Source organism: Mobula hypostoma, chromosome 11, assembly GCF_963921235.1.
Source record: "Mobula hypostoma chromosome 11, sMobHyp1.1, whole genome shotgun sequence".
In the NCBI taxonomy this organism is placed as follows: Eukaryota; Metazoa; Chordata; class Chondrichthyes; order Myliobatiformes; family Myliobatidae; genus Mobula; species Mobula hypostoma.
Window position 1 is genome coordinate 94404755 of NC_086107.1, and position 18422 is coordinate 94423176.

The 18422-nt window shown below is 43.4% G+C and overlaps 1 protein-coding gene across 2 annotated transcripts in view; it reads right to left on the reverse strand.

Moving 5' to 3' along the window:
• Positions 1-18422, reverse strand: part of pold1 (polymerase (DNA directed), delta 1, catalytic subunit) — a 234870-nt gene that overhangs the window by 190346 nt on the left and 26102 nt on the right. For both annotated transcript variants that reach the window (XM_063063296.1, XM_063063297.1), the window contains exons 7-8: positions 12773-12893; positions 4095-4224 (exon numbers count right to left, since the gene is read on the reverse strand). In XM_063063296.1, the coding sequence (XP_062919366.1) occupies positions 4095-4224; positions 12773-12893 (251 nt within the window). The remainder of the gene's footprint in view (positions 1-4094; positions 4225-12772; positions 12894-18422) is intronic.

Sequence of the window (18422 nt, forward strand, 5' to 3'; positions counted from 1 at the left end):
CAAGCTGACAAGACAACAACAGTAATCCAAATAACCACTTATCACAGCAGCGGTGTGCAGAAGAGCATCTCTGAAAGCACAGCACATTGAACCCTGAAGTGGATAGGCTACATCAGCAGAACACCACTCCAGGTACCACTCCTGCACCTAATAAAATGGCCAGTGAGACCACATAACTAAAATTCAACTGTTTTGCTGAGGTCCAGTATAAATAAGATACTTGATGAATGGTGATTGATTGGAATGTTGGTAATTTTTATATAAAAATTGCCAGCATTCCTATCAATTCCCCCTAGATTCTGCCATTCGCCGAGATATTTGCCAATTTTAGGTGAATGGGAGAATCCAGGAGGAACTGAATTGGCAAGCCTACCAACCTACATGCTTTGGGATGCACAAGGATACCAGAGCACCCGGAGAAACCCATACAATTGCATAAAAATTTCACCCAGACAGCACTGGAGGTGAGGATTGAACCGCAGTCTCCGGACCCGTGAGCCGTGAGCTCAATTAGTTTGTGCCAATATAACTCTGGTGACCATCTTCAAGACTGCCGCACCCAGATGTCTATGGCTGGAGTATGATGGCCTCAGGTCCCTGGGGCTGTGATGCCCAGGACTGGTGAAACAGGAATACTCGCAGGTCATTAGGAACAAACCAGACTTTTTCAAACTGTCCAAGTCTCAAGTATTATCAAATTAAATTGGAAATGAAGAGAGGCTGGTGGCAGATGCAGGGTGAAAAGAACACTTTCCCCCAGATCAACAAAAAATTACTGGAGGAAGTCAGCAGGTCAGACAGCATCTACGGAGTAGAACAAACAGTCAACGTTTTGGACCGAGACCCTTCATCAAGGCTCATCAGATCATCAGCTCTTTCATCATAGTGTAATAGCCACTTCACATCGTTTACAGAGAAAGATCGCTGAGATAATAATCAAAAACAAACAACACCCATTGGCAAAAACAGTCCTCTTTCTCTTCACACAACTTTATAATAACTCACTCTACAAGTTTATGTCCCACTTGAGTGAACTTTGTTTTGGTAAGGCATTATCCACCGCACTACGATTGAGATTTAGAGCACATGTAGAAAGCACTCGGGCTGTGCCAGTACTTTGCTGGAGAGATCCAATTAACTGAGCAACAAAAAAATACTTCCACTAACAACTTTTCTATCCAAAACATCCCTTCCTACCCTCTCAACATTCAGACACACAAATGCTGCTCGACCTGCTGAGTTCCAGCGTCTTCAGTCTTTCGTGTCTCCTGTGTACACACATCTTCCTCTCAGCTATTTATTCATGAGTACCAAGTCACTTATTCCATATTCTAACACTATTCAGAATCACATTTATTATCACAGTCTTGTGATGTAAAGTTTTCTGTTTTACAACACGAAATACTAAAAATTACAAAATAAATGTAACGCCCTGGTTAGGAGTCCTATTGCTATGCTATGAGGTACTTTAGTTTAGCAGCTTTCTATAAAAGTGCTGTGTCCTACTGGCGAGAGTGTTTTGGTTTTGGCTAAAGATACGAAGCCATGTTGTTCAACTTAGGAATGTTGAGTCAGCCAATCAGGATAGTGGGATGCAGAGAAGGTTCGAGAGAGAGCTGGGCAGCGATAGATTTCTGATGGACAGTCGTCAGACGTGATCTTTTGGCAGAAGATGCGAAGAGGAGTGATTCAGGGAAGACGCCTGGATGATCCTATCCAAAGAGAAGACCTTAATGCGAGGAGCGCTTTGTGAGACAAGGGAGTCCAAGAAGAGAAGTTCTCCCCATGATTGGTGATGAGAATTCAGTGTCATGAGTAAAGTGGTACACTCAACCACTACAGAAATTAGCTCCACCATTTATGTGCACACTTAGACTGGTTTAAATGTAATGGGCATTTTTATTTTTTTTTCTTTTCCTACTGCTTGATAAACCTGAAATTGGTGAATATACTTCCTTTATAAATTGTATTGTTATTTCTTTATGACCGATAATTATGTATGGGCAGTATTTACACAGTAATCATTCAAATCGAAATTGCTTTAATCAGAATTCTCAACGTTCCTGTTTGATTGAACCCCAAATCATACCAATCCTAGACTTATATTGTTCAGAAAGGTGGCCTTCCCACCACTGAGCCACATGGCTGTTAGCAGAGTTCGCTGACAAGCCAAGCTGCCATATGAGCTCTGAAGAGGGGGCTTACATAAATAAAATATTGTTTATGGACCATTCAGGAATCTGGTGATAGAGGGGAAGAAAATGTTCTTGAATCAGGCTCCTAAACCTCCTCCCTGATGGTAATAACAAGAAGGCGGCATGCATCTCTTAAAGCGAGGGTCCTTAAAAATGATCATTAACGTTTTTATGGATCTGTGCTGATCTCAAACAAAGCAATGACATGGATTGAGAAAAAAGATGACAATTGGAACACTGGCTAAAAAAGTAACAGGAATGTATCCTGGTGATCAAATTGGCACTATCCCACAGACCATCTACTCTAGCACCCTTGGTCCTCCATTCTGGAACCTCGATGCTAGCGTCACCTCTACTGTATGATACCAGTTGAGACTGTATGGTGTTGTGCCATGAGCCCAGTGCAAACACGAGCCTCCCCAGCCTCTGTGCTGGGAACCTAAAGCGGACTATTGCCTTCTACTATGCAGAGACTCACTGAGTGGAGTGATAACCTGTACATACTGGTGTCGGGCAGGCATCAGCAGCACAGAGCTCCAGACTGTAGGCTGTGGAAGTTGGCGGCCCGATGTCTGAGAGTCCACTGGAGGATGGAGGCCCGGAGGAGGCCTGCCCTGGGTTTGGAAGACCATCTGTGTGAATGGGTGGGAAGTGGAAGGGACGGAGGAAGAGAGGAAGGGCACTTGTTTTGCTTTTGTTTTTTCAATGCTGTTGTTGTTGCTTCTTGTTTTTTTTTGATAGGACATGGTGGGCATACGATGTTGGCACTGGAATGTGTGGCGATGGTTGCAGGCTGCCCCCAGCACATCCTTAGGTTGCATTAGTTGTTAATGCAAATACCGCATATTAATAGAAGTCTGTAATCTCTCTCGTCACCTCTTCTGGGAAGTGATACAAGCCACTCTCTGTATTTGGGTGCAAGATTGAGGACAGACCCCACGAATACCAAAGTAAACCAATTCTCATGAACAATAGAGGGAATACGACTAGGAATGATTTAAAGTAGTGTGCATTCATGAAATCAACCAATACTAGCAAGCTCAGCGTGGGTAGCACAGTAGTGTTGTACTTAGCGTAACACCATTATAGCATCAGTGACCCAGGTTCAATTCTGCTGTTTGTAAGGAGTCTGTACGATCTCCTTGTGCCCATGTGGATTTTCCCTGGATGATCCAGTTTCCTCCCACATTCTTAAGTCGTACAGGTTAGTACGTTAATTGGTCACGAGTGTAATCTGGCAGCACAGGCTCATTGGCTCGGAAGGTTCTCGTACTGTGTTGTGTCTCAAGATCTAAAAGGTCGAAAAATGTAATGTACTTTGCTAACATTATAGTACTGTACAAAAGTCTTAGGCCCCCGAGATTTTTTTTTTTAAATATATTGGCTTCAGATGGTATTAGTTCCACAGAGCCCTGATCTCAACATAGAGGCTGTCTGAGATTACCTGGTGAGACAAAAACAAGCAAGGCAGCCAAAAACTGTGGCAAGTTCTCCAAGACGCTTGGAGCAACCTACCAGCTGATTTTCTTATAAAACTGCACAACAGTGTACCTAAGAGAATTGTTGCAGTTTTAAAGGGTGGTCACATCAAATATTGATGTGCTTTAGTTTTTACTACTTACCATTCCTTGTAATTTTTATATTTAGAAGCTTTTCATTTCATTATTTTTGAAATCACCTTCACTTTACAGAATTTTTTTTACATGTGCCCAAGACTTTTGCACGGTACTCTCAATATGCTTGATACACCTGCTAACTATTCACCTATTTGAAAAGAGGCTTGGTGAACCAGAATCAGGTTTATCATGACAAAGTTACAATAAGAAATTTCAAAAGTAGTGCAAAAAGAAAGCAAAATAGTGAGGTAAACAAATATTCCTTAAGATTTTAATAACCTACCCTTCCGGCCTGCACATTCAATATCAAAGCTTAGCACTCGAAGCGGAGCGATTTTCTGCCATTCTCCTTCAGCGGGGTGGCTGATCAAGTCTGTCCAGGCGACGTCCACTTCAATCTGCGCCAGTGACACCTGAGCAACATGCCAAAGGAAACCACTCGTTAGCAAAGAGCTGCTAAGTTTCTTCTTAACTTTATTCATGGTTGTGACCAACATTGGGGAAAGACAGCCTTTGCTCTCTATTGCCCATTTTCTTTTGAGAGGTTTTCTGCTAGAACAGCTGCAGTCCCAGATCAGCACACAATCTGCTGGAAAAAAAACTCAGCGGGTCAAGTAGCATCTGTGGGAATGGTTTTGGTCATGGGGAGCCAGAGGTGGCAGTGCCAGGCAACAGGAAAGGGATAGTGGCCATGTTCGAGGAATGAGGATGCTAGGGTCAAAAAGAGGTGACAGTGAAAGGTTTAAGGGTTTGACAGAAAAGGTGCTGAGAATTGAAAATGAGAAAATTAAGAGGTGTAAGGAAGGAAAGAAAATCAAAGAGGAGAGGTGGAGAAAAGAGCAGGGAGGGAGGGAAGAAGGATAAATGAGAGATGTTGCTGATATGATGTACTGGGTACTCAAAACATTTCAGTTCTCAGTGAAAGGGAATGATAGGGCTGACTGGTCTCAAATGCTGCAGTCAGCAAGACATTTAAAGGAATTAAAATCTAAATGTGTCTCTGTTAACCAGTTGTGCAATAACGTTAAAAGAAACAAGGCACTTCTCAAAATGAGCAGCCTGTATCACGTGCAGTCAGAAACAAAAGGTTTCTGTTTTGGTTGGGATTAACGACTCGGCATTTCTGTAGGAAAAAAAAGCATGCTTAAAACACTGTCTTTTTAGTAACTGTCATAAATATGGAAATATTTATTTTATAACATGAATTAGGGACATATACAAGTCCACGAGAAAAAGACCTCATAGTATTAAAACGGCGATAGAAAACTCAGAACTGAACAGCTTTCAATTTCTTTTGTGGGGTTTAAACAAAGCTGAAATTCTCTGCAAGTCAGGCAGTGTCTGTGACTGGAGAAGCTGCAAGAAGATAATCAACGTGAAGCATTAACCATACTCATGCTGCTTGGCCTACTGAGTGTCTACATAAGTTTTCTTTTATATTCCAGATTTCCAAAAATCATGAGATTTTGCTTTAGTTTCTTGTATGACTACGTAGATTGTGAAGCTGAGAGGTTGAACCATTTCCATCACAGGACAAATGATAAAAATTAGGCCTCCTGCAGCAGCCCATCTTCCAACACAATTGCCAACTTTGCAACAAGGGATTTTGCAAATACTGGATGTACATCTCCGATCAACTGAAAGAGTTCGAACAGAAAAAGCCAGTCGTGCGCTGCAGATTTTTTTTTTGGCAATTTAAAAAATCCAAATTCACTAGAGGATAAAGGTCTGTGCTGAGGTTAAAGGACTGCGTTTGTGCGTGAGTGGGAGGAAGGAACAGGGCTTGTTTTGCTGTTGTTGTTATTTTGTTACTTGGGCTGTGCTCTGCCGAGCATTGTCAGCATGCTACATTGGCACCAGAACGTGTGGCGACACTTGTCGGCTGCCCCCTCACACCCTTGGGTAATGCAAACGATGCTTTATACTGCACACTTCAATGCATGCTTGATAAATAAACTTGAATCTTCAACCTAGTAAACAACTTGAATTACTGACAAAATTATTTCATGGTCTTAGGTGCTCTGAGGTGACATGATGTACATGTCATCTCAGGAGAGAACTGTGGTCAGTGCTTATTTCAGGCAGGTCTCAGCTATTCTAACTAAGGTTCAGAGTAACAGATTTAGATAAAATCTGGTGCTCATACATCTAGGTCAGAAAGTCATGAGTTCAAGACCCACTTCAGATACTTGAGCAGAATATCAGGTGTCAACACTAAGGGCATATTGCACTGTCTGAGGTAGCAATTTTTTTGAATCCGGTCCTTTTGACGACCCATTAGCTTCTCAGCTGAATATAAAGAATCTCTCACTAGTACTTCAAGAAAGAGAAGGGAAGAAACTCCCCTCCTTAGCCATTAGTGAAGCCTCAACCATTGCTTAGAGACTCAGCAAGCCAGTCCTGAAGAAGGGTCTGGGCCTGAAATATTGACTGTTTATTCATTTCCATAGATGTTGCCTGACCTGCTGAGTACCTCCAGCATTTTGCGTGTGTTGCTTTGGATTTCCAGCCTCTGCAGAATTTCTCGTTTTTAAGCCTATTTATTTGTTTACTAAAATGTTACATCTGGTCAATCTCGCTGTATGCTTCTGAAACATGGACTATAACACCAGAACTCCAAAGAAACTTAGAAGCAACAGAAATGTAGTTTCTTAGAAGAATTCTAATATACGAATTAATCTAATCCATATGAATATAGAGTTAGGAGTTTGTTAATGTGATTCAATATACTGTATCTGGTATTATATTTTGTCTTTTGTTTTATAATATGTATTCTCCTGAACTCTATTCTTCTATATGGAAATCAATAAAAATATTGAAAAAGAAAAAGAATGCTGAAAATATCATATAGAGACAGGGTAACTAATGAGACAGTACTCCAATGTGCCCACACAAAAAGATCTTTAATGAGAACGTTAAATGAGAGGAAACTTAAATTCCTGAGCCATGTTATCAGAAAGGGAGAAATAGAATGCCTTTCATTACAAGGCTGTATGCCTGGGAAACGCGGAAGAGGAAGACAAAGAGGAAAATATATGGACACTGTGAAAGAACTAACAGATCTAAGGGTGCAAGATATTATTGACACTGCGTGGGATCATTCGGTGTGGAAAACTATGATCGCCCAAGCATGTAACACACAAGGCACATGGAGAAGAATTTGTTTACTGGAGCTCTGTCAAGTATAAACCAAAGAATGATACCAAAGTCTGGCCACTCCCTCAATATAGAGTACCCAGCACCTTTGTGTGAAACAGTTGACTCTTTCGTCCCCTTTACATCTTTCCCCTCTCACCATAAAACTGCCCTCTAATTTTAAATTCCCTTATCGGAGGAAAAGACTGCATCCACTACAATTGCCATTTAATTGGCTACAAAGTACTCTGGGATGTGGTGAAGTTATAAAGCGAGTTATAAAAATAAGTTATTCTAAATACAAAACACAAGAGATTCTGTAGATGCTGAAAATCCAGAGCAACACAACACGACACACACACACACGTACGTGCTGGAGGAACTCAGCAGGTAAGACAGGATCTACAGAAAGGAATAAAGTGTCAACATTTCAGGCCAAGACGCTTCATATTCTAATAGTTGCAAAGAAATTTTCATTGTGCCACATTCAACAAATTTCTTCCATTTCCCAAAACTACACTTTGACAGAATGTGCATTTTTCTGTCTCCAAGGAGTTCAGCAGATGGACAGCAACCACCAGGAAAGGAGTGGTGGTAAGGGAGTGGTGAGAGTAAAGATCAAATTTAACGTTAGGTTATAAAAAGCTTGCATTTTTGAACCACGTTTCTAGGCCACAGAGAATGCAGATGCTGATTTAAGTGTTTTCAAAGTGTAGTCAGTTTTGCAGCCAATCCTCCACACACAAAGCTAGAGGAACTCAGCAGATCAGGCAGCATCTATGGAGGATGCAGGGGAATAAACAGTTGATGTTTTGGACAGAGACCCTTCATCAGGACTGGAAAGGAAGAGGCAGAAACCAGAATAAGAAGGTGGAGAGAGGGGGTACAAGCTGGCAGAGGATAGGTGAGACCAGGTGAGCGGGAAGGTGGGTGGATGGGGGGGGGGTAGAGAAGGGAAACGAAGCAAGAAACTAGGTGGCGGTAGGAGGAAGAGGTAAGCGGATGAAAGCAACAAGAGGAAATTAGTTCCGCCATCCACATCAGAATTAGGTTTGTTATCACTGGTGTGTCGTGAAATTTGTTAACTTAGCAGCAGCAGTTCAATGCAATACATAATATAGAAAAAAACAAAATAATAATAAATAAGTAGATCAATTACATTATATGTATATTGAATAGATTAAAAATTGTGCAAAAAACAAATAATATATGTTGAAAAGTGAGGTAGTGCTCACAGGTTCAATGGCCATTTAGGAATCAGATGGTAGAGGGGAAAGAGTCTGTTCCTGAATCGCTGAGTGTGCTCCTTCAGGCTTCTGTACCTTCTACCTGATGGTAACAGTGAGAAAGGGGCATGTCCTGGGTGCTGGAGGTCCTTAATAATGGACGCCGTCTTTCTGAGTCACCCGCTCCCTAAAGATGTCCTGGGTACTTTGTAGGCTAGTACCCAAGACGGAGCTGACTAGATTTACAACCTTCTGCAGCTTCTTTCGGTCCTGTGCAGTAGTCCCTCCATACCAGACAGTGATGCAGCCTGTCAGAATGCTCTCCACAGTACATCTATAGAAGTTCTTGAGATACCAAATCTCTTCAAACTCCTAATGAAGTATAGCCACCGTCTTGCCTTCTTTATAACTGCATCGATATGTTGCAACCAGGTTAGATCCTCAGGGATCTTGACAACAGGGAACTTGAAACTGCTCACTCCCTCCACTTCTGACCTCTCTGAGAATTGGTATTGGTCTTGCCCTTCCCGAAGTCCACAATCAGCTCCTTCGTCTTACTGATGTTGAATGCCAGGTTGTTGCTGCGACATCACTCCACTAGTTGGCATATCTCGCTCCCGTACGCCCTCCCGTCACCATCTGAGACTCTACCAACAATGGCTGTATCAACAGCAAACTTATAGATAGCATTTGAGCTATGCCTAGCCATACAGTCATGGGTATATAGAGAGTAGAGCATTGAGCTAAGCGCACACCCGAGATGCACCAGTGTTGATCATCAGCGAGGAGGAGATGTCATCACCAATCCGCACAGACTGTGGTCTTCCAGTTAGGAAGTCAAGGATCCAATTGCAGAGGGAGGTACAGAGGTCCAAGTTCTGCAACTTCTCAATCAGGATTGTTGGAAGATGATATTAAATGCTGATCGATGAACAGTATCCTGACATAGGTTTTGGTGTTGTCCAGGTGGTCTAAAGTCATTGAGGTTGCATCTGCCATTGACCTATTGTGGCGATAGGTAAATTGCAATGTGTCAAGATCCTGGCTGAGGCAGCAATACAGTCTAGTCATGAGCAAACTCTCAAAGCATTTCATCACTGTAGATGTGAGTGCTACCGGGCGATAGTCATTAAGGCAGCTCATATTATTCTTCAAGTACTGGTATAATTGTTGCCTTTTTGAAGCAAGTGGAAACTTCCACCCATAGCACTGAGAGGTTAATGAATATATGTGGTATGTCAGGTGTTTGAAGCTTGAATTTATGGGAAACCGTTCACATGTTGCAGTGTCCATAAGTTTGGTGTTGCAACCAGCCACCAAAGCCTTAAATTATATCATTCTCTTTGAAACCCTCCAAATCATAAGTAAATATCAATAATAAGTGTTAGGGTAGAGTCAGAAAGACATAGTACACTGCAGCACAGAAACAAGCCCTTCCGTCCATTTAGTCCATGCACACTATTTTGCCTGGTCCTATCCACCTGCGCCCATTGTAGTACTTAGCCAAACTTCTCTTAAATGCTGAAATTAAACCCACTATTCACCATTTCCACTTGCAGTTCATTCCACACTCTCACCACTCTCCAAGTGAAGTTCCCCTTCATGTTCCCTATAAAGAGAACATCTTTTGCCCTTAACCCATGACCTCGTTTCACCCAACGTCCATGGAAGAAGCCTGCTTGTGTTCACCCTATCTATATCCCTCAATTTTGTATACCTCTATCTGGTGTCTGAAAAGAGAATGCTGTCCAAGTTGCATGCCATCTTGGACAATGTCTCCCATCCACTACATAATGTACTGGTTAGGCACAGGAGTACATTCAACCAGAGACTCATTCCACCGAGATGCAACACAGAGCGTCATAGGAGGTCATTCCTGCCTGTGGCCATCAAACTTTACAACTCCTCCCTTGGAGGGTCAGACACCCTGAGCCAATAGGCTGGTCCTGGACTTATTTCCTGCATAATTTACCTATTACTATTTAACTATTTATGGTTTTATTACTATTTAATTATTTATGGTGCAACTGTAACAAAAACCAATTTCCCCGGGGATCAATAAAGTATGACTATGACTATGACTAAATCTCACCTCATTCTTCTGTTCCTGAGAATAAAGTCCTACCCTAATCAGCCTTTCCCTATAACTCAGGTCTTCAAGACCTGGCAACATCTGTGTAAAATTTTCTCTGTACTCTTTCAATCTTATTGATATCTTTCTTGTAGGCAGGTGACCAGAACTGCACACAATACTCCAAATTAGGTTTCACCAACCCCTTATACAGCTTCAACGTAACACCCGAACTCCTGAAATCAATACCAACTTGCCAAAAGCTCTCTTTTACGACCCCATCTACCTATGAGTAAAAAAATTTCAAAATCTCCAATGTCAAATATTCAATTCGGTCCAAATCTGATAAACTCTTACTTTGAGATTGTGATTTCCAGTTCTTAGATCCCCCAACAGAGGGAACACATTCCCAGTAACTCAAGTCCCTTATCTGTGGAAGTCATTGTTTCCTGCAAGATAGTGCCAGTGACCAATGGCAACATCGTGCAGAAAGCTCACAAAGCCACTAGCTACTCTTCTCCTCAAAGGACTTCTTCTGAACTGTGATTGATTACAGTCTGGAATTTCCCTTTTAAGGATACATTTTTGAACCGACTAAACAAGCTGGCGATTCTGAGATCTCCGGGGGATTCTGCGTGATTCAGAGTGCAGAGTGCAGCTACGGTCTTCGCTGGGGGTGCACGCTGTGTCGATTCCTAATGGCAGAATACAAACCCATGGTCAGCTCCTTTACTCTACGTCGATTAAAGCGCCAAACAAGATTAAAATTAAGGACGAGCGGAACTGAACGTCTCTTCGGCGCCGTCTATCAGCGTTAGACCAGTATCTCTCTTGCTGCTGCCAATTGCCGCAGGAGTCTTGGATCCCACGCTGCAAGGTTCGGCGGCTCATGGCTACGGACTCTGGGGTTTGATGTTTAATGTCCTCAGCGCTGAACATGCTCCAGGGCTGTAAACTCACTTTAGGGAGCGCTCCAGTTCATGTTCCATGTGTTTTTCAGCACCCTTTCTTACTATTTGCACGATTTGATGGAGGCATTCGGCACGGAATTGGCTCTGCAGCTGTGACTTGCAGTCGACAGCGCTGAACTGACTGACTTGTTGGCTCCTACAATTTGATGCTTAATGTTCCTGGGATTATTTGTGCGCTTTTTTTGGTAGTTGCGCCATTTCTTCTTTTGTTCACACTTTGGGTGTTTGATGGTCTTTGTTGTGTGGAGTTTTTCCTTTAAACGGGTTCTGTGGTGTTTCTTTGTTTTGTGGCTGCCCGCAAGAAGACGAATCTCAAGGTTATATATTATATACATGAAGGTATCCGTTAGTCTTGCGAGACCATGGATCTGCGCCTGGAAAGTCTTCACTCTCCAGGACAAGGTTGTATGGAAGACCAGCAGTTGCCCATGCTGCAAGTCCCTCCTCTCCACAACACCAATGTTGTCTAAGGGAAGGGCATTAGGACCCATACAGCTTGGCACCGGTGTCATCGCAGAGCAATGTGTGATTAAGTGCCTTGCTCAAGGACACAACCCATTCCCTCAGCTGGGGCTCGAACTCACGACCTTCAGGTAGCTCGTCCAATGCCTTAACCACTTGGCCACGTGCTCACACACATAATAAATGTACTTTGAATATTAATGTTATTAGCATCATGCAGATGTTTCTGTAAGAATAGAGAGAAGAGTACAACCGTAAAATACTGCAGCCAGCACATGAAGCTCAAAGCAATACAACAAACACAAAATGCTGCAGGAACTCAGTAGGTCAGGCAGCATCTACAGAGAGGAATAACAGTCGACGTTTCGGGCAGAGGATCTTTATCGGGACTGGGGAGAGGACGGGGAAGAGATAGGATCTGGCAGATATTAGATGAGACCAGTGGAGGGGGAGAGTGCAATGATATAGGTTAAAAGGTGGAAGATGGAAGAGCTAAAGGGTTGAAGAAGGAGAAATTAAACCAGTTCCACCATCCATTGGAGCATTTGTTCATAACAAAACCACTCTTCAAAATAGTACCATAGGATCACCCACACCTACTCGGGAAAGCCGTCTTGATTTAACATTTCATCCAATGGAATGGCACCTCCATTATCACAGCAGCTCTCAGTACTGGTAAAAATGAGCCTAGTTTTGGGACTTCCTCAGCTCCTGGATCAGAGGTGACTATCCCAAGCACCAAAAGCTGATAATTTACTAATCCAAAAGAAAACACTGAAATGTTAAAGCAATTAATTTCACTCCCAACATCCCCTCCCAACTCCACCATAGATGGGCCCATGCCCGGATGTGAATGAGGGGGGTTGGGCTTGGGGTTAGCAACTCAAAGTAAAAACCCAAAGCCACAGAAACGCAAACAGGATCTCCAAAGACCTCATCCCTGGGAGAAAGATCATTGAAGATGGCCTACACCTGGAGACAACTTGAAAGACTGGCCTAGAATGGGAAGCTGCTGTCGGTGGTCTATACCCCAGTAGTGGTGATGAGTTTAAATAAGTCAGTCAACCCCCTCCAACTAGCCTTCAGTGGTACACACCTTCTTGGGACTGTCCAATGTTGCATTCTCATTTCCTGTTGGTTGATCTTCCCTTATCTGGTACTTCCCAGCAGGTAATTCGATCCAGTTGCAGCCAACAACATCACAATCCACCATGAATCTAATGAAACATTAAATGAAACACAAAGTACAAGCATTGCAATAAAATAATTTCAATGGTGGACAGGAATCAGCCATGATGTATTGGCAGAGCAAACTAGATGGGCTGAATGGCCTCCTTCCACTCCTATATCTTATGGTCTAATCTACTCCTTTCAAAAGAGCACCGCGGTAGTGTAGTGGTTAGTGCAACACTATTACAGCGTGGGGCAGAGTTCCGAGTTCAATGCAACATCATTTGTAAGGAGACCATCTATCCACCTCATGGAATGCATAGGTTTTCATTGGATGCTCCAGTTTCCTCCCACAGTCCAAAGACCTACTAGTCAGTAAGTTAATTGGTCATTGTAAATTGTCCCATGATTAGGCTATGGTTAAACTGGGGGATGCTGGGGCAGCACAGCTCAAAGGGCAGGAAAGGTCTATTCCACACTGTATCTCAATAAACAATCCCTTCAAAACCACGAAAAGTTTTAAGAAACAGACCAAGTAAACTGGACTCCTACCACAAGAAATCTGTGTGATCTACTGGATTATCAACAGCATCCCCGAAGTTAAACAGATGTCTTAGTGGGAGGGGGAAATTCCTGGGTTTGGTACTTTAGACAACTGAAAGTTCAACCAATCATGGGGAAATCAAAATTGGAGATGTACAAGAGACTAGCTTCAAAGAACTGTAAACAACTTGGAACTCTGTAGGGCTAGAGGGTTACAGATATGAAAGGGCTACAACCATGCTAGGTAACCAAGGTCTGCATGCATCGTAAAATGGAGGAGCCTTTTAACAAGTAAAATTTTTTTAAGAGGTTAAACTTGATAAGGCAAGATTAGCTTTGTGTCACTGGATATCAAACATGTCATTTCTGTCAATTCAACGGGCATTGTGCTGGGCAGCCCACAAGTGTCATCATACTTCAGGCAGCCACATCACATGCCCACAACTCACCAACGCAACACACAAAATGCTGGCGGAACTAACCGTACATAGTTGGAATGTGGGAAACAACCCGAACACCCTCAGGAAGCCCAGGCAGTCACGGGGAGAACGTACAAGCTTCTTGCAAGCAATAGAGAGAGTTGAACCCCCAATCAACGAAAGCTGACTCTGCAAAGCGATGTGCTGCTACACTACAGTGCTGCCCTGGAGCCAGCAGTTTCAGATGAACTTACGTTAATGAAAGATGATGGAAAGCCAGACAGAAGTGGCAGCAAGGAAGCACAGCAGTTAGCATAGTGTTTTCAAAGTTCAAGATAAATTTATTATTGAAGTACATATCTATCACCAGATACAACCCTGTGGGCATACACAGTAAATCCAAGGAACACGATAGAATTAATGAAAGACCACAGCTAATTGGATCAATGAAGGACCTCGCCAAATAGGAAGGACAAACAGCACGAGCAAAAGACGACAAACTTTTCAAAAACAAAAGAAAAAATTATTATTGTAATAAGCAATAAATATCAAGAACACAAGATGAAAAGTCCTTGAAAGTGAGTCCATAGGTTGTGATGGGGCAAGTGGGGTGGATTGAAGCTATCCCCCCTTGATCAAGCGCCTGATGGTTGAGGGGTAATAAGTGCTCTTGAACCTGGTGTTGTGGATCCTGAGGATCCTGTACCTCCTTCCTGATGGCAGCAGCAAGAAGAGCACGTCCCGAGTGGTTTTGGTCCCCGATGGTGGATGCTGCTTTCCTGCGACAGCACTCCATTTAGAGGTGCTCAATGGTGGGGAAGGATGCGCCCGTGATGGACTGGGCTGCATCCCCTATTTTTTGTGGGATATTCCATTCAAGGACATTGGTGTTTCCATACCAGGCCATTATGCAATCAGCCTATACACTCTCCAGCACACATCTATAAAAATTTGTCAAAGTTTTGGATGTCACGCCAAATCCTCACAAACTTCTAAGTATAGGCACTGCTGTTCTTCATGATGGCACTTATGTGCTGGAGCCAGGAAGATCCTCTAAAATGATAACACCAAGCAATTTAAAGTTGCAGACTCTCTCCACTTCTAACCCCCGATGAGGACTGGCTTATGGACATCTGGTTTTCTCCTCCTGAAGCCAATAATTAGCTCTGGCATTGTGAGAGGTTGTTGTGGTACCACTCAGCCAGATTTTCAATCTCCCTCCTATATGTTGATTCATCATCACGTTTGATTTGGCCAACAGTGGTGTTGTCAGCAAACTTGAATATGGCATTGGAGCTGTGCTTAGCCTCAAGTCACAAGTACAAAGCAAGCAGAGCAGGGGCTAGGCACACAGCCTTGTGGTGCCCTTGTGCTGATGGAGATGTGTAGGAGATGTTTTTGCCAATCTGAACTGAATGGGGTTTGCAAGTAAGGAAATCCAGAATCCAATTGCACAAGGAGGTGTTGAGGCCTTGAAGTTTATTGATCAGTTTTGAGGGGATGATACTATTGAATGCTGAGCTGTAGTCAATGAAGAGCATCCTGATGTGTGCATCTTCACTGTCCAGATGTTCCAAGGTTGAGTGAAAAAGCCGATGAAATGGCCCCTACGGTTGACCTGTTGTGACGGTAGACAAACTGCAGTGAATCCAAGTCGCTTCTCAGGCTGGAGTTGATATGTTTCATCACATCTTCACAAAGCACTTCATCACAGTGAATGTAAGTGCTGCTAGATGATAGTCACTGAGGCAGGATACCACATTCTTCTTAGGCACTGTATAATTGAAGCCTGCTTGAAGCAAGTGGGTACCGCAGACTGCCAAAGCGAAAGGTTCAAGGTCTCGGTGAACACTCCAGCCAGTTGATCAGCACGTCTTTAATACTTGGCCACGTACCTCAATCTGGGTTGGATGCTTTCTGTAGGTTCATCCTCCTGAAGAAGGCTCTCACGTCAGCCTCAGAGACTAAAATCACAGGGTCATCAGGGCAGTGGGAGTTTGTGAAGGTTCCTCCATGTATTGACAATCAAAGCAAGCATAGAGGGCATTGAGCTCATCTGGAAGCAAAGCCCTGTTGTCACCTATGTCACTTGATTTCACTTTGCAAGAGGTAATAGCGTTCAAGCCCTGCCTCAGCTGTTGAGCATCCTGCAGTCCGAAACGTTTAATCCAAAATTCCCACCACACGAGGTGGCTTTCTGGAAATTGTACCTATACTTCTTGTATCTTACTTGGTTGCCAGATATGAATGTCACTGATCAGGCCCTCAAAAGATTGCAGATCTCATGGTTCATCAAGGGCTTCTGCTTGAGGAAGATTCTGAATGATTTTGTGTGGGCATACTCATCTACGATTACTTTTATAAAATCTGTGACAACCATGGTGCGTTCATTCAGATCCTCTGTGTCCTTGAACACGGCCCAGTCCACCGACTCAAAGCAATCTTGTAGCCGCTCCTCTACCTCCCGCGACCACTCTTTTGTTGTCCTCATCTCTGGAGCTTTGCTTTAGCCTGTGCCTATACGTAGGTAAGAACACAGCCAAATAATCAGATTTCACAAAATGTGATCTAGGCGTGGAATAGTAGGCATTTCTAATCATAGGATAGCAGTGGTCAAGTGTGTTGGGACCCCTGGTGCTGCAGGTTATATGTTGATAATAACTGGGCAGAGATGTCTTCAAACAAACCTGATTGAAGTCCCCGACAATGATCTGAAAGGTGTCAGGGTCGTCTGTTTCTTGTTTGGTGATGGCAGCACTCGATATCTCGAGTGTGTGATTAACACTGGGCTTTGGTCGGTATGTAAACTGCAGTCAGGATCACAGAGGAGAACTCTCTTGGCAAGTCAAATGGTCAGCACTTAACGTCTGAGTACAACAAAGAGTTGATCAAGGATTTTACAGCGCTTGTGTTCTCTGATTGAGGTTCAATTACTACTGCTGGCTGCAAGGAGTTTGACCACGTGGGTTTCCTTGGGTGCTCTAGTTTCCTCCCACATTCCAAAGACGTACAGGACAGGGTTAGTAGGTTGTGGACATGTTCTGTTGGCACCAGAAGTGAGGCAACTCTTGCAGGCTGCCACCAGCACATCCTCGGATTGTGTTGGTCGATACTGACGCATTTTAAAGGAAGATTAGCTCGGGCAGGAGATAATACCAGGCATGACTGAGCTCTCAAAGCACTCAATCACAGTAGATCATATCGCAGTCCTACAAACAGTAGCAGTAACTTTGGTTTATATTAAGTGTACAAGGAGGCCCAGAACTCAGACAAGAGCAGCAGTAGTGGTAAAGGGATTAGTGTGTGTGTGGGGGGGCGGGGGTGAGGAGAGGCGAAAAGGGTGGAACTTGTCCACAAAGTGAAAGGGTGGGTGCCAGAGAACAGAGCCCATGTTACCTTGGACAGTTCAATTCCTGCCATTCTCTGTAAGGTGTTTGTACACTCCCCCAGTGACCATGTGGGTTTCCTCCCACATTCCAAAGACATACCGGTTAGGGTTATGAAGTTGTGGGTATGCTCAGTTTGTGCTAGAAGCATGGTGACACTTGTGGGCTGCTCAGAGTACATCCCTGGACTGCTCTAGTCGTTAACACAAATGAACCATTTCACTGTATGGTTCAATGCTTCACGTGACAAATAAAGAAAATCTTTATAATTGCATTTAGTCTTACAGTGATCAGGGTTTCAGCGTCAAACAATGACACAAAAGGGGAACACAGCCAAGTCTTAACGATGACAAGAAACCCATCGAGGCCAAAGGTGACAACAATGTTTCAAATGGTCCGGTTCAGCTTCAGGTAGTTGTCAGAGACAGGGGAATGAAGTCACTCTGAGAATCAAAGGTAAGTGCATCCACACAGCACCCATATTCTGTAGGTTCAGAGCACAAAACAACTGAACTAACATCATCATCAGACCTGTCGAACACTTCCCATCACCACTCGCTGCGGGTTTGCTGGTATTGACATGATTTGGCCACAACACCCAAATGGATCAAAAATAAATGAACAGAATCAGTATCTTATTTAAAAAAAACAATCTTGGTGCAGATAGTGCAAAAATCTCCACGACATCTGCCACTACAAAGCTGACATCAGCCAGTTTGGTTAGAACAGCAATGGAAACTGCAAGCAGTTTCAAACTCCTGGAAATGCACATGTCACACAGCTTCTAATGGTCCCAGAACACATCTTCTATGGTCAAGAAAGCTCACCAATGCCTCTACTTTCTTGAGGAGGCTGAAGAGACCTGGACTATGCACATCAGTACTCACGACCTTCTACAGATGTGCAGTGGGACAGCAGCCTACCGTGCTGCATTACCATGTGGTACGGAAACTTCACTGCGGTGGACAGGAGGGCTCTACAACTGGTAGTGAAAACTGCCCAACATCACCCATCAAGGATATATACACACACACAGAAAGATGCCGGAAAAAAGGCCCGCAATATCATGAAGAATCTTACCCACCCTACTCATAGCCCTGGAGTAACAATCATTTCACTCTCCTTTACACTTGTCTGTGAAGAATGAGCAAGCAATTGTGATGTGGGAGACAGCAAAGCATTTTATGCCTGAACTTTGAACTTTTCAATTTTGAAGGATGTTTGAGGT